Source organism: Ptychodera flava, chromosome 21 (assembly GCF_041260155.1).
Source record: "Ptychodera flava strain L36383 chromosome 21, AS_Pfla_20210202, whole genome shotgun sequence".
Classification (NCBI taxonomy): Eukaryota; Metazoa; Hemichordata; class Enteropneusta; family Ptychoderidae; genus Ptychodera; species Ptychodera flava.
The window spans coordinates 35,498,783-35,515,328 of record NC_091948.1 but is presented as its reverse complement, the minus strand read 5'-3'; the positions used below and the strand labels follow the sequence as shown (position 1 = coordinate 35,515,328).

The following is a 16,546-nucleotide window of genomic DNA, read 5'->3' as shown; positions in this document are numbered from 1 at the left end:
GATTACTAATTTCGTAACTGAATCAATTTGATTCGTGTATCTCCACCGATCTTCACAGCATAGTGGAGCCTAGCCGGACCGGGTACGCGGGCTCTCCGATTCATTGATGCCTACCAGACACTGTACCGTACCGTCGTACCCATTTCGTGACTTCGACACTGATGGCCTCGCATGACGTCATGTCACATGACCATTTTGCGGCCAATATAAATTCAGATTTTTTCTGAGGACCTGTATTTCAAGTGTTTTATGTATGAAATATAATATTATAGAAATGGATACACAAAATAATTTTTAATGATTTGGGTATTATGGCTTTTTTACTAAACATCAGTATTAAGTTCAAATTAAACAAAATCAGGTAATATATGGACTTTAAAGTGTTGTAATAGCATGCAAAGACATGTGGCAGTACCATGTTAATTTATTGCTGATTTGCATATATAATGAATTTTCGTAATAATGCTGACATGTCAAGGAATACTGCACCAAATTTGATGAAACTTGGTACAGATGTTGTGCTCATGTCACTTTAACAGTGAATAAAGAAATTTCTTGATGTCATGTAACAACTTAGCCGGTTATTGAACCACTCTTTTTTTGAGAGTGGGTATTTAGCCGAGCAGTTCTGTCTGTTGCCTCTCCACTAGGCGACTGATGCAGTATGTTGTGGGTTCGAATCCAATTGTGAACTAGCCTTATTTTCTACCCTGGGTTGGTAGCTCTGCTGGTGGACAGAATTGTGCCCGAGACTGTCGTTTGCCCAGTTTTATAAGCGATGTATTCATTGCTTGGCTTCGATATAGTTTGTGTGTGCGATGTGTGATTGTGAGCTTATGTGCGTGAGTGCTTCATGAACTCTACAACGTGTGGAGCGGTCACAGTCAGAAAAATGTAACAACTTAGCCGGTTATTGAACCACTCTTTTTGATAGTTGGGATTTAGCCGAGCGGTTCTGTCTGTTGCCTCTCCGCTAGGCGACTGATGCAATATGTTGTGAGTTCGAACCCAATTGTAAACTAGACGTAATTTGTACATGTACATATGGAATGATCACTGAATATTTTGGATTAAAGCAACAAGTCTTCAGTCTTTGACTTTTAATTCTATTTGTGTCTTATTGTGACATGTAGTTTGAATTTAGATTTTGTGTGTACATGTACATTCTGTACTCTGCAAAGGTAAAATGTGCCCTTAATTGGGACAAATATTCTTTAAAGTCATTGAAGTGGCCATACACATTCGAATATTTTACTTTTCATATGTATACCAGGTTTTATATTATTGACATCTGTCAAATACAACATCAGCTACTTATTCAGTTGTTAAATTTATCTACAGAGATTGATATTGACTTGATTTCCATGGTATATTTGTTAACAGTTTTCTGCCATGTATAAGAACAGCAAGAAAAGTTGCAGCCCTCCACATTTGTTTGCAGTCGCTGATTCAGCATATCAAGCCATGACTGGTGTTCAACCAAACAGAGCTAAAAACCAATGTATCGTCATCAGGTGATTAGCAAACACTCTATCAATACATCATCATACATGCATCAGTGTCTGGAAATACATGCATATAATTGTATCACCAAATACAGTAGTTTGAACCAGAAAAATCTAAACACAACAATTTTATCACACACTCATGCCAATATCACTCTATCCTTATGATGGTCAATGTATTATTCTAAGATCATTATTATATTAGCATCATAACTATATGTACCTCTGGTAATAAAAACCTCTCCCTATGCCAACACTTTGAAAAAGACACTTTAATAAAAAACTTACATCTCATCACTCAGAGCGCTTTGTAGCATTGTTTAACTTTGAAGCTACATGTAGGTAACATGCAAAGGTATTGAGTGGGTAGCATGCATGGCAGTCTGATGTTTGGTTTGTGTTGCCTTTTTTACATTGTGTATAAACTGACAGCATATCACTTTCCACAGCCCCAAGGTAATTTGGAGATTGCAAGTAGGAAGGTTTAGAAGCAAAGGGAAAATTTTGATAATGCCAGATAAAATTAATTTGTTGCTCAGAATCACTGCTTCAACTTTTGCTGATTCAGTGATTGAGAATTTTTTTAAAACAACTGCAAATACTTCTGCATGGTTTTTAGCTCACATTTGGTATACCAATGTGAGGTTATCGTATAAGCTGAAGTTCGTGGCGTCTGTATGTACATGTATGTATCTATGTGTGTACATATAGTATGTCCGTCAACATCAAAAACCAACGAACCGCTGCGTTTTTCAGCTTGGTATTTGGTGTGTTGATGCATCCTAGGCTATAGATGGGATTTTGTTCAAATGAAGTTTGCATTGCCAAAATTATGCAAATGAGCTTAAAAAATGTGAAAATGGTCAAGAATTAATAACTCAAGAACCGCTGTTTTGATTGCTTTGAAAATTTGTGTGCAAGTACATGTACCTTAGGTGAACCTTATACAGTTTTATGAATATCGTGAAGATATCTTGAATTTTGTATTTTTGCGGAATTGTTTGGTTATTAGTCCCCACGGACACCGTCCGGGGGGACTTATAGGTTTGGTCATGTCCGTGCGTGCGTCCGTGCGTGCGTGCGTGCGTGCGTGTGTGTGTGCGTGCGTCCGTCCGTTCACGCAGATATCTCAGAGATGCAAGGAGCGCTTTCATTCAAACTTGGTACAAGGATTACTTCATATGTCATACAGATGCACGTCGATTTGTTTTGTGATACGATCCAATATGGCCGCCAGGCGGCCATTTTATTACGATTTTTTCATGTACAAAGCCATAACTCACACATGTTTCAACCGATTTTATTCAAAGTTGGTACAAGGACATTGACCAATGTCATAGATATGCATGTCGATTTGTTTTGTGATACGATCCAATATGGCTGCCAGGCGGCCATTTTATTACGATTTTTTCATGTACAAAGCCATAACTCAGACATGTTTCAACTGAATTTATTCAAAGTTGGTACAAGGACATTGACCAATGTCATAGATATGCACGTCACTTTGTTTTGTGATACGATCCAATATGGCCGCCAGGCGGCCATTTTATTACGATTTTTTCATGTACAGAGCCATAAGTCAGACATGTTTCAACCGATTTTTTTCAAAGTTGGTACAAGGATATTGACCACTGTAATAGATATGCACGTCAATTTGTTTTGTGATACGATCCAATATGGCTGCCGTGTGGCCAATTTGTTACGATTTTTTCATGTACAGAGCCATAATACTCAGGCATATCTCAACCGATTTTATTCAAAGTTTGTACAATGACATTAACCTATGTCATACATATGTACGTCAATTTGTTTCATGATATGATCCAATATGGCTGCATGGCAGGCATTGTGTTACAATTTGTTCACGTCCTTTGGACACGTACGATTTTATTCACCAATTTTATTCAAACTTAGTGCAAGGACATTGACCTATGTCATACATATGCACATTGATTTGTTTTGTGATACAATCCAATATGGCCGCCGTGTGGCCATTTTTTTTCCCGATTTTTTCATGTCCGGAATCATAACTCAGACATGTACATTTATCCAGCGAATTTATTCAAAGTTGGTACAAGGACATTGACTTATTTATACATATGTATGTCGATTGGTTTCACAAGGTGGTCAAATATGGCACATGGTGGCAATTTGTTATGGTTGTTTCATGTCGAGAGCCATAACTCTGGCAAGTCTCAACTGATCTTATTCAGTTTTGGTACATGGACATTGACTTATGTAATACATATACGGTACGTGTTGATTTTTTAAACAGTAAGATCAATATCGCTGCATGGCGGTGATTTTGTTACAATTTTCTAATGTACAGAGCCATAACTCAGACATATTTCCACCAGTATCATTCAAAGTTGGTACAAGGACATTGACCTATTTCATACATATGCTCGTCAATTTGTTTCACGTCATGTAGCAGTAACATGTCATGTAGCAGTAACATGTCAATTATTGAAGTTTTGTAAGTAGGCTGATATGTCAAGAAATACTGCACCAAATTTCATGAAACTGTGCACAGATGTTAAGCTCACATTGCTTTAACATTGAAAAAGACATTTATCAGTGTCATTTTAATTAATTTGTAATTGCATATGTAATGAACTTTCCTAATTAGAGTGATATAGCCACAAATTAATACAACGTCAAATTTGATGAAACTTGATACAGATGTTGATCTCATAGTTTGTTGTAAATACTGCATCAAACTTCATGAAATATGGTACCAGTGATAATCTATTACGTATTAGGATTGTATGCAAAAATGTTTTGCAACACCCTGTTGATTAATTCCTAGTTGACTCATTTTATGAACTTTAGGATGGTGGCCTACATTGGTTTTATGTTTTCATCACCATGGAACTCATTCTTGGCCATTGAGTGCCATCTGTATCAAAGTATTTTTATCACAGACCTAATTAATGAAGAGGACTCTATCCTCTCTGAGGACTTGTAATCAAAGTACCCATTAACAAGTGGGGACTGTGTCATCAACGATGACTTGTTTGGTTATTTTCCTCATTTTAAGTAAAAATTCTTCTTCTCTGAAACCGCCAGCCCAGTTTCTCTCAAATTTGGGTTGGGTGTGTTTTAAAGGTGTTACCCTTCTAATTTGTTGAAATTATGACAAAATAGGAAAAAGTACTATTTTGGGGCAATATTTGTTATTTTTGGTCAAAAAATCCTAAAAATATTTTCTTTCTTAAGCCCCTGGACAGACAGCTTTTATATTTGGTGTACAGATTTCCAGGGATGACAATAATTAGATATGTGGAAGTACAAATTTGTATTTTTAAGACAATTTTGTCAGTTTTGGTCAAGAAAACTTGTTCTCAAAATTTCTTGTCGATAGCTTTGTAATTTGGTACAAAAGGCACGAGGGATGTTATTAGATAAATTTTCTGCTCAAAGTGTCGGGAAACTCCAAATTTTTATATTGTAGGCAATTTTCTCAGTTTTTGACCTTAAATGACCTACATTTGTACACCAACCCAGGATATGTTGTGAGACAGTTTTGAAGGCTGTGAACATAATTTTGTCATATTTGGTATCAATTTGTTGTAAAATTTGATCCAGAAAACAAAGCTGAGGTAAATTTTTTCATTGCGGATCAATTTTTACAACATTTCCATGTAAGACACACAAGAACTGATTACATGTAGATATTTGGATCCAGGATAATTCCAGATGTCGTAATCACCCCCCACAGTGGAAGGCATTTCACTATCTGTAACTAATTTAAGTGCTGTTTACATTCAAATGATAGCACTCATAGCATTAATTAAGAAATCCCAAAGGGTGTAAATACATTTCCTGCCATCTGGCCTTATGTAAACATGGTCAACCAAGGGGTGGAACATTTGATATTCAGGAGGGGTAGGGTCTTGAAGATTGATGAGGTAGCATAGACCACTTTCCTGGAAGTGGAAGATCGCGGTTTTTAGATGTGCGCGCAGGGTATTTACATCAACATACGACGTACGGCTAGGGTGTTCGTTAACGGTAAATTCTACACTATACTAACAAATGATACTGACAAGTTCCTATGGACAAATACTGCTAATTAATTAAAATAAATATATATTAGGCATTCCGTATTTGTATTATTTAATGAAATACATTTGTCATGCAATCTGCACTAATCTTGATCGTAAGCGCTAGGCAAGTAGTTGTTCGTCAGTGTGACTTCTTCCATACAACTTGCAGGCTTTCATAGCGTTGAACACTCGTAGTGTTAGAATTTATGTAATATTCTTTGGCGTTTATGATGAAAATAATCGGTATGTCAGCCTTATATTTTGACATGATTATCATTTGATTTTTGAAAAGTCTAAACTTTTTTCCTCCAACTCCCTCCTCCGAGAACCAGGTTTTTTCCGCCTCAGACCACAGCAGCGCATACACCGGAACACCCCGGTGTGCGTAGTCTCGCTTTGAAATCTTCTTCCGTGAAAGTGGTCAATTACTTTTTACCAGATCCCTTGTACATTTTTTCCCAGTCTTTATTTTTAGCTCATATTTGGTTTTGTATATAAATACCAAAAAGAGCTTACAGTGTATATGATGAGTTGTGGCGTCTGTATGTATGTGGGTATGTATGTGCGAATGTATGTCTGTCACACACAAAGGCTCCCATACGGCCAAAGCTACCATCTCAGTATTTGGTTTACAGGTAGATGCAGGGGTTGAGATGTGACGTTGTTAAAATGAACACGTTAGTGTCAAAAATGTGCAAATGAGGTAAGAAAAAGGGAAATTCCTGCAAATGTGCAGGAGTGATGACATGCCAGAAAGAAACAGGCCAACTCCACTGATCTTTAGTCATGTCCTGTCATTGTTTATGAACTTTTACATATTAACAGACCTGCTCAAACCATAGACAGTAGAGGGGGGGGGGGGTCAGACTGTCTACTGTTACTAACTCAACAACTTACATGGACCTATGTAAAGACAGGGGCTGTTTCTGCTATGCATGTTGCTGAAGTTGACCTCCGGTACCTAAAGTTTCAGACCTTATTTACTTTTGTCATTCTTGTTTTTCTGGTTTTAATATTTCCTGTTGTTTTTCTAGTTGTACTGTGCAGAAATCATTGTCATAACATCAACGTAGAATTTTCCTCCACTGAACAGATAGAAACAACATTTATTGTTGATCTTTGGTACCCATGTACTGGTATATACCAGTTCTGATCAAATTTGAGCGACACCGTATAATTGTGGTATTTTTTCCCCACTCTTCCAACCTTTTCTTTTTTTCAAGCCTTCTCTGGCTAATTTTTTTGTTGATACATGTATTTGCTTATAAATGTATGTAGGATCTGCTTGTCCCATTGCTATAGAAATTGATATGCATGTTGATAAAGATGACCTCCAGTACCTAAGTTGGAGACCTTATTTGCTTTTGTCATTCTTGTTTTTCTGGTTTAAATATTTCTTGAATGGACCAATTCAAACCGAATGTGAGCACACTTTCCGTGACGGTATTTTTCATTTATTGCTGCAAAATTTTAATGAGCCCCTTTTCTAGCAATCTTAAAGGACGTAATTGTGTTGTTGTATGACAAGCTGTGACTTGCATGAGTTAAATGGAACAACTAGTGCAATAAGTATATAATTTGAAACATGTGTTTCTAATTAGAATGCAAGACAAGTCGTGTTGATTAAATGATAGTATCACTCAGATGACAGGGCAGTCTTGTCAGACCAGTTTGTTTATTGTGTTGGAACACATGCAAAGAGGCTAAAATATTGAGTGCAATTTAAAAGCCCAAACATTATGGGCCCCACCCTCAGGAAGGGTAGGGGACAACAACTGAATACATGTACTGAAGGTTTTCAACACTTTTGCTTTCTATGTTTTTACCTTTTCTTGATCTACTCTGAAAAGCATTTTTAAACGCTCAGCATATGCTTTGTAAACACCAATTTTTTATGTAACATGTATTAATATTGTTGAAAATTGTGTGACACATCTTAAAAAACTGTACAGAGTTTCATAGAAAATGTCACACAGTTCAATGCAATATTTTACACAGTTCCCTCGATAATGTCACATATTTCCCTGGATTATGCAACATGGTATCGTTCAAATATCACACAGATCCATAGAATGTGCCACAAAGTTCCCTAGAACGTGCCAAGCAGTTTCCATGAAAACTGTGACTTATCCTAGGGAACAGTGTGACACTTCCTTTGGGACTGTGCGACATATTCAACAGAACTACGTGCCACAGTCCATGGAAGTTTGTCCCATGGAATTATGTTACATATTCCATTAGAGTGTGACATATTCCATGGAAATGTGCTACACATTCTAGGGAACTGTGTGACATATTACACAGAGCTCAAGATATGCAGAAAGTTGACATGTGACAATGTATTTGGGTGTCTCGAAACTACCCTAATACAAAGCTTACCACTATCATAGTATACAACCTGGGGATCTTGAAACCTTTCGCATGCTCATTTTATGATGTAGCCCTGATCAAGGTCCAATGCTATCACCTGACACTTACTGTACCTGCCCAGAACTTTGTCATTGATCATGGGTTGACTATGGTGCTAGAATGCTTTCAAAGATGACATATGGCTATGACTGATAACATGTACTTCAAGAGAATTCATGATCTAACCAAAAATAACTGTTGAAAATTACATGTAACAAAAACATTTGTAAGTCTGTGATGGTACACTCATTTTTTTAGTCCCCACGGACACCGTCCGTCCGTTCACGCAGATATCTCAGACATGCCCAGGTCAATTTCTTTCAAACTTTGCACAAGGATAGTACCCTACCCCATACAGATGCACGTCGATTTGTTTCACAATGCGATCAAATTTGCCGCGTTAGAGGACTTTTTAGTTTTCACCTCCATAGACTCCCATGTATACCGGTAAGGCAGTCTCCATAGACTCCCATGTATATTCTTGACAAAATGTCATGTGACCTCGGTGACCTTTGACCTCAAATATACATATTTGTCCATAACTCAGTAACCACAAGTGCTACACCTTCATATATGGTATGATGGGACAGCTTATGACGCCACATATTGTACCTCATTAATTATGTGCATATCTAATTTTGAGCGAGTCAATAGAGCTAGAGCTCTGATTTTTTGGTATATAGGATAACTTAGCAATACAATTTTTTTGACAAAATGTCACGTGACCTCAATGACCTTTGACCTCAAATATATATATTTGTCCATAACTCAGTAACCCAAGTGCTACACCCTTCATATATGGTATGATGGGAGACCTTATGATGCTTCATGCTGTACCTCATTAATTATGCGTATATCTAATTCTGAGCAAGCCCATAGAGCTGGATGTCTGATTTTGGTATATAGGGATAACTATAGGATAGAAATTTTTTGACCATTTGTCATGTGACCTCGATGACCTTTGACCTGAAATATAAGTTTACATCGATAAATAAGTAACCACAAGTGCTATGCCCTTTATATTTAGTAGGGTGGGAGACCTTATGACAACACACGCTTTACCTCTTAATTATGCACACATCTAATTCTGGGCAAGCGAATAGAGCTAGAGGTGTGATTTTTGGCAGATAGGGATAAATTAACAATACAATTTTTTTCAAAATGTCATGTGACCTTATGACCTTTGACCTTGATTATACATATATATGCATAACTCAGTAACCACAAGTTCTATACCTCCAATTCTGATAGCATATTAGACCTTAAGATGTCACACTTGTACTCATTATTATGCGCATATGTATTTCTTAGCTGGCCAATACAGCTAGAGGTCTGATCTTTTTTCCCCGATTTAGAACCATAACTTAGACATGCCTCATGTTTTTCAAATTGGGAACAACGACATAGACCTATGTGCCCATAGATCTCAACATATACACTCCAGTGATACTTCTTAATGACCACATTTCCCTGCCCCATCAAGACTAATACTCCTATTACAAGTGGGGACTATGTCATTGTCAATGACTTGTTCTTAATGTTTCAATTTTGTTGTAATTTATAAGCTTTATGAGCAACAGTGAAAGCACAGTGAAGGAAATAAATTAATTAGAATTTCCCTAAAAATGTTTTGAAGATGCATCAGCAGATCACTTTTTATTGTCCCATTTTTTCTTGCATTCTGCAAAACAATTGTGATGTCATGAGTGCTTTCTACAAAATGTCTTAATTGTTAAGTTATGTGCATTCAACAACATATATGTATGCATTATGAATGACAGAGAATGTTGTGATGTAAAAACTGTTATCATTTCCGCCATGCAATTATCTTCTGCATCTACATGTTTCTTCATTTCTTGGCGGCTTGATGGAAAGTCAAATTTACCGTTGTACTCTTTATTTGTATCCATACAGTGGTGAGAGTGGAGCTGGTAAAACAGAGAGTACAAAACTGATCATTAAACAGTTAGTTGAACTGTGCAAAGGTAACAATCAGTTGGAGCAGCAAATACTGCAGGTACAGTATGTCATTTCATTAACTCAAATATCCTTATTAATCAAACAATCAAGTTAACGGATAACCACTAGTCAAATGACTCGGAATATACAAAATGTGTTTGAAATGCTGGATTTATAAACGAAGAATTGACATTGGATGTGGTATCTTTAGACTTGACATTGATGGTAAATTACTAAGAATATGTTTCATATATTCTTAATCAGTTAATACCAGTAACATTTTGTGGATGGATGACATTTGATGTTTATGAAAATAATTTGTTTGCATTGCTTGTTTGTTTTTGAATATGAAACAATAAATGTACATATCTGCAGATACACTTAATCAAGATTCTTTGCCTTGGTTCTATGATTTAAGATTTAAAGAGGAAATTCACCAAGGCTAATTTTTACAAGTGTGCTAGCTTTTGGGTCATTTATTGTGGAAAAGTAATTTTCGCAAATCATAAGTCACACAATTTTTTTACAAAAACAGATGAAAATAGTGTCAGAGGTTGCATTTTAGGGCGTCATCAGCTGAATGTATTTTGAATCATGGGCAAAAATGCCAAGATTGGCACTTTCATCACATAATATGGCAAGGACCATCTTTTGATTGGTATGGCATTGTCACTTAAATAGAAATTGATCCAAATTAAGTTGTGATAGTGATGTTCATGAGTAATCTTTGAAATCAACCACTGATATGATGGTCAAGGATGGAGAATGGTGTCTCAAGGTAGTGATGCACCTCAAAAATGAAAGACTTAAACTTTTGCTCAAAACTTACGGCAAGGTAACTATAAATCATTTCTATTAAAAAAATCAAGAATAAAAATCCGGGTTCATGCTTCAAAATTTTACAATAGAGAAGTAAAATACCGAATGTTTACTGATTCTTTAAGCCATCCATGTTGACTTTACAGTAAAAAAATTAAGTTTTTTGATTTTCACAAAACTTTGCCAGTGAAAACTTTAAGTTAACCCATGTCAGCTTCAAAAAGAGTTATCCCATGTCAGTTTCAAATAGAGCCCCTACAAATTGTGGACCAAACTACCGGGGGTATTATTGTACAAGTTTGAGTCTGAATATCTGTCCTTGAGGCGCATTCTACCCAATGAATATCTGTCCCTGAGGTACATTCTACCCAATGAATATCTGTCCCTGAGGTACATTCTACCCAATGAATATCTGTCCCTGAGGTACATTCTACCCAATGAATATCTGTCCTTGAGGCGATTCTACCCAATGAATGTATCTGTCCCTGAGGCACATTCTACCCAATGAATATCTGTCCCTGAGGTACATTCTACCCAATGAATATCTGTCCCTGAGGTACATTCTACTCCAATGAATATCTGTCCCTGAGACGTATTCTACCCAATGAATATCTGTCCCTGAGACGTATTCTACCCAATGAATATCTGTCACTGTGGCGTATTCTACCCAATGAATATCTGTCCCTGTGGCGTATTCTACCCAATGAATATCTGTCACTGAGGCGTATTCTACCCAATGAATATCTGTCCCAGAGGCGTATTCTACCCAATGAATATCTGTCACTGAGGCGTATTCTACCCAATGAATATCTGTCCCAGAGGCGTATTCTACCCAATGAATATCTGTCCCCGTGGCGTATTCTACCCAATGAATATCTGTCCCTGAGGTGCATTCTTCCCAATGAATATCTGTCCCTGAGGTGTACATTGTACTCCAATGAATATCTGTCCCTGAGGCACATTCTACCCAATGAATATCTGTCCCTGAGGTACATTGTACTCCAATGAATATCTGTCCCTGAGGCACATTCTACCCAATGAATGTATCTGTCCCTGAGGCGTATTCTACGGTTTCTACCCAATGAATATCTGTCCCTGAGGTGCATTCTACCCAATGAATATCTGTTTCTGAGGCGTATTCTAGCCAATGAATATCTGTCCCTAAGGCGCATTCTACCCAATGAATGTATCTGTCCCTGAGGCGTATTCTACGGTTTCTACCCAATGAATATCTGTCCCTGAGGCACATTCTACCCAATGAATATCTGTCCCTGAGGCGCATTCTACCCAATGAATATCTGTCCCTGAGGCGCATTCTACCCAATGAATATCTGTCCCTGAGGCGCATTCTACCCAATGAATATCTGTCCCTGAGGCGCATTCTACCCAATGAATATCTGTCTTTGAGGCGCATTCTACCCAATGAATATCTGTCCCTGAGGCGCATTCTACCCAATGATATAGTAGCTGTGCTTTACTGCGATGATGCTGCTAGATCATTAAGTAAATTGTGTAGAATTTAATACAAACAATCATTAGCTTACAATTTCAGAATGTAAACTTTTTTTACTTTTAAAAATAATAGTTTTCTACATTAACAGAAAGCTTTACTTTGTTATGCAGGTAAATCCTTTGTTGGAAGCCTTTGGCAATGCCCAGACTTTAATGAATGATAATTCAAGCAGATTTGGAAAATACATCCAGCTCAAGTTTCAAGGTGGCTCATGTAAGTGACCTATCAGTGATTAATATGCTGATGTCAACAAAGATGACAGCTTTAAGCCCTTTGGTTTAAAAAACAATGTCATGAAAAGAATAATTCAAAAGAAATCATAGAGTAGGGTTCCTGTATTTGTAAAATTTGAACCAATAATTGATGCACATTGTTCTCCCCTGAGAGTTTCATAACAATAAAAGTAATTGTTATGCCATGCTAATGCATTCCTTTTATCTTTCCCTTTCCTTTAATGGTTCTGGGGAGAACACTGACATATGAATATATATGTATCAACTATGTTTGTTTTACAAATAGTGATGACAATACAAAACTATATTTGAACAAATCTGTTGTGAATGTGAAAAACTTACACAAGTCACCCAAACCCAAAATCAAGTGTGACAAAATGCAGTTCCATTTTGTTATTTGACCATTTCATTTAATTTAGTTTCTGACAAGTTTGTTCTATACGTAAAAGTATGCAAATTGTTAGAATGCACCTTTGGGATAGCTATTCAGACTCTAAATCTTTTACAATTTCTTTTTCTGATCTACATCTTGTTTGGGCTCATTTCAAAGATCTTGCAATAAAAAGGTGTTTAATGTTTTGGTTTTTTGAAAATCAAAATTTTATTTTCAACGTGGGGACGGTTGCCATTAGGTAATTTGTTTCTCATGTACCAAATTTTGCACAGTGACCCCCCTGATATTCATTCTGCATTTGGTAAGAGAATTGTTGGACATTTCTGTGTGGAAAGTATGAGCCAATGTCATTCACTTTCTAGGCACATACTTTCTTTAAATCTGAACTTTCCTCAAAACAGTTTGACATTAAAAGGTGTACATGGCTTTGGCAGCTACTCTACAAGTTGATTTGAATCAGTTGTACCAATGTATGTTGATTGTCCTCATACATGTACATGTAGATGTTTTAGTTTTCTGATGATATTAATCATAAAACTCTGCATTAAGATTCTGGGTAACTTAATTTACACAGTTAATCTCTAACTGAATGTGTGAGCCGTACATGGCATGAAGAACAGTACAATAAATTATTTACAAACAGAAAATTGATTGAACAAAGTACATGTTTTCTTAACACTTTTTTCCTATTGACGTTTTATGTCAACAGTGATGGGAGCTAAAATTTCAGAATATTTGTTGGAAAAATCCAGAGTTGTCTATCAGAATCCTGGAGAAGAAAACTTTCACATATTCTACTACATGTTTGCTGGTTTGTCGCCGGAGCAACAAAACAAATATCGATTGAAAAATGCTTCAGGATACAAGTAAGCTATAAATTTTCATTTGGTGATGATAAGAATCCCTTTTTAAAGAGTTTTACATTTGATATTGTGAGTGAAGTAGCAGAACTACATGTAATAGTAGAAATATTGACAATTATCATTCATTGATGAACAGAGTAAACATCAGATTTTAAAGCTAATAATTTTAATTATTTAACAACTGAGGTCTCTTGGGTGTGATCTTGGCCATGCATTCATGTCAAAAAAGCCTGCAAATCTTATTACAGATGATTTTATTGACAGCTTTGCAGTTGAGAAATCGGTAGATACCTTTATTTGTTTCATCAAAACCAATGAAAATCAGCAAAACCAATGAAAATCAGCAAAATTGTAAACAATAGGATAGTTTTAAATCAGCTGTTGTACATTGAAAATACCAGTAAATGTCAAGCATAGATCATCATTTGTTTGTCATCAAGATGGTGTATCATTGGCCCATCACTAGGGTCTACATGTACCTGCTGAGATGATCAGTCTCCTAGGTGATTGGCATAGATGATCAGTCTCCTAGGTGATTGGCATAGATTATCAGTCTCCTAGGTGATTGGCATAGATGATCAGTGTCCTAGGTGATTGGCATAGATGATCAGTCTCCTAGGTGATTGGCATAGATGATCAGTCTCATAGGTGATTGGCATAGATTATCAGTCTCCTAGGTGATTGACATAGATGATCAGTGTCCTAGGTGATTGGCATAGATGATCAATCTCCTTGATGATTGGCATAGATGATCAGTCTCCTAGGTGATTGGCATAGATGATCAGTCTCCTAGGTGATTGGCATAGATGATCAATCTCCTAGATGATTGGCATAGATGATCAGTCTCCTAGGTGATTGGCATAGATGATCAGTCTCCTAGGTGATTGGCATAGATGATCAGTCTCCTAGGTGATTGGCATAGATGATCAGTGTCCTAGGTGATTGGCATAGATGATCAGTGTCCTAGGTGATTGGCATAGATGATCAGTGTCCCAGGTGATTGGCATAGATGATCAGTCTCCTAGGTGATTGGCATAGATGATCAGTCTCTTAGGTGATTGGCATAGATGATCAGTCTCCTAGGTGATTGGCATAGATGATCAGTCTCCTAGGTGATGGCATAGATGATCAATCTCCTTGATGACTGGCATAGATGATCAGTCTCCTAGGTGATTGGCATAGATGATCAGTCTCCTAGGTGATTGGCATAGATGATCAGTCTCCTAGGTGATTGGCATAGATGATCAGTCTCCTAGGTGATTGGCATAGATGATCAGTCTCCTAGGTGATTGGCATAGATGATCAGTCTCCTTGATGATTGGCATAGATGATCAGTCTCCTAGGTGATTTGCAGAATAACTCTTTTCACAAATACATGTACCTTCCCCTGTCTCTTCTTGTGCTGTTGTATCTTCTCTACATTTCACTTACAATTCACCTAGCTCCCAGTGACCTACCAGCTATTCTACTTCCTACTGTGTGTTAGGCTTTAGGCAGTTTAATAGTTTTGTGTACCTGTAAATAGAGTACATGTAATAGTTTTAGTTTAATTATCTTTACATGCTTTATGGTTGCAGTGGGCCAATATCCATCTGCAGTCTCTGCTGTATAACTCTAACAATTTGCTATTATCAAGGGGTAGACATTTATTTATTTATTTATTTATTTATAATATTTATCCACAGCGGACACGATCGTGTACCGACGTAGGATAGGATGACTGAAACAGGTGCGAACCACCTATACAAAGCCAGTCATCCTAATGAAATGAAATATGTACAAATGAAAAAAGCAAACAACAATAACATACAGGAGATAAAAAATGAAGAAAGTCTACAACAAATCAAATAAAATCTACATAGGTCTACACCTGCTACACAGACAACGAGAAATCCACGTACAAGTGTTGTCTGGATCAAAACAGTTGTAAAATTTATCCCAATACCATTTTGTCAATGTTACTCTAAATGTACAAAGTGAAGCAGTGGTTCTAATTGTCGCCGGTAAATTGTTCCAGAGAATGACAATTCTATTAAAGAGAAGGTGTTGGAAAGTGACAGTTTTACAATGGTTTCTATCTAGTGCATTTGTATCAGCACTAGAACGTGTATTAATTTTAGATGAGTGAGTTTTGACATACTTATGAACATTTAAAGAGTATTTCCCAGTAGTGCATTATAAAGAAAATCAGATCAAGAATCTCCCTGCGAAATGACAACGGTAAAAGGTTTACAGCAACTAATCTTTGTTTATAATCAATGTCAGTGGGATAATTAAGAATATACCTTGTTGCTGCTCTTTGGATTTTTCAATTTTTACTAAGTTGTGCTTAGACTGGGCTGCCCAGACGACACTTCCGTACTCCAAATGACTACGCATTAGTGAACAGTAAAGAGCTTTAAGTGTTTTAGAGTCACATTTGTAGCACAAGTGCGCTTGATCATGCCAAGCAATCTATGAGATTTCATGTAAATAAGATCAATGTGAGTATTCCAATTCAAGTCGAAAGTGAGATCAACACCTAAATCACAGTATTTTTAACTGATGCTAAGTCATTACCATTCATGATATAATCAAAATTCAGAAAATTTTACATCGTGTAAAGTGGAGGACATTGCACTTTCCTGTATTACAAGTCATACCCCATTTGACACTCCAGCTATAAAGAGAATGAATATCTCTCTGTAAAGCTTCACAATCTTGTGAATTTTTTATCACACGAAAACACTTGGAGTCATCAGCAAAGAGAGCTAAGGTAGTCTTAGGAGATACACAGACGGGCATACATGTATCATTGACACT

General features: G+C 36.8%; 1 protein-coding gene across 2 annotated transcripts in view; it reads left to right on the top strand.

The window, feature by feature from the left end:
• Nucleotides 1-16,546, top strand: part of LOC139122137 (myosin-IIIb-like) — a 69,816-nt gene that overhangs the window by 8,379 nt on the left and 44,891 nt on the right. Inside the window, exons 3-6 of one of the 2 annotated variants that reach the window (XM_070687549.1) lie at nt 1,384-1,514; nt 9,878-9,980; nt 12,365-12,467; nt 13,591-13,747. In XM_070687549.1, the coding sequence (XP_070543650.1) occupies nt 1,384-1,514; nt 9,878-9,980; nt 12,365-12,467; nt 13,591-13,747 (494 nt within the window). The remainder of the gene's footprint in view (nt 1-1,383; nt 1,515-9,877; nt 9,981-12,364; nt 12,468-13,590; nt 13,748-16,546) is intronic. The other variant, XM_070687550.1, reaches the window with a different exon arrangement.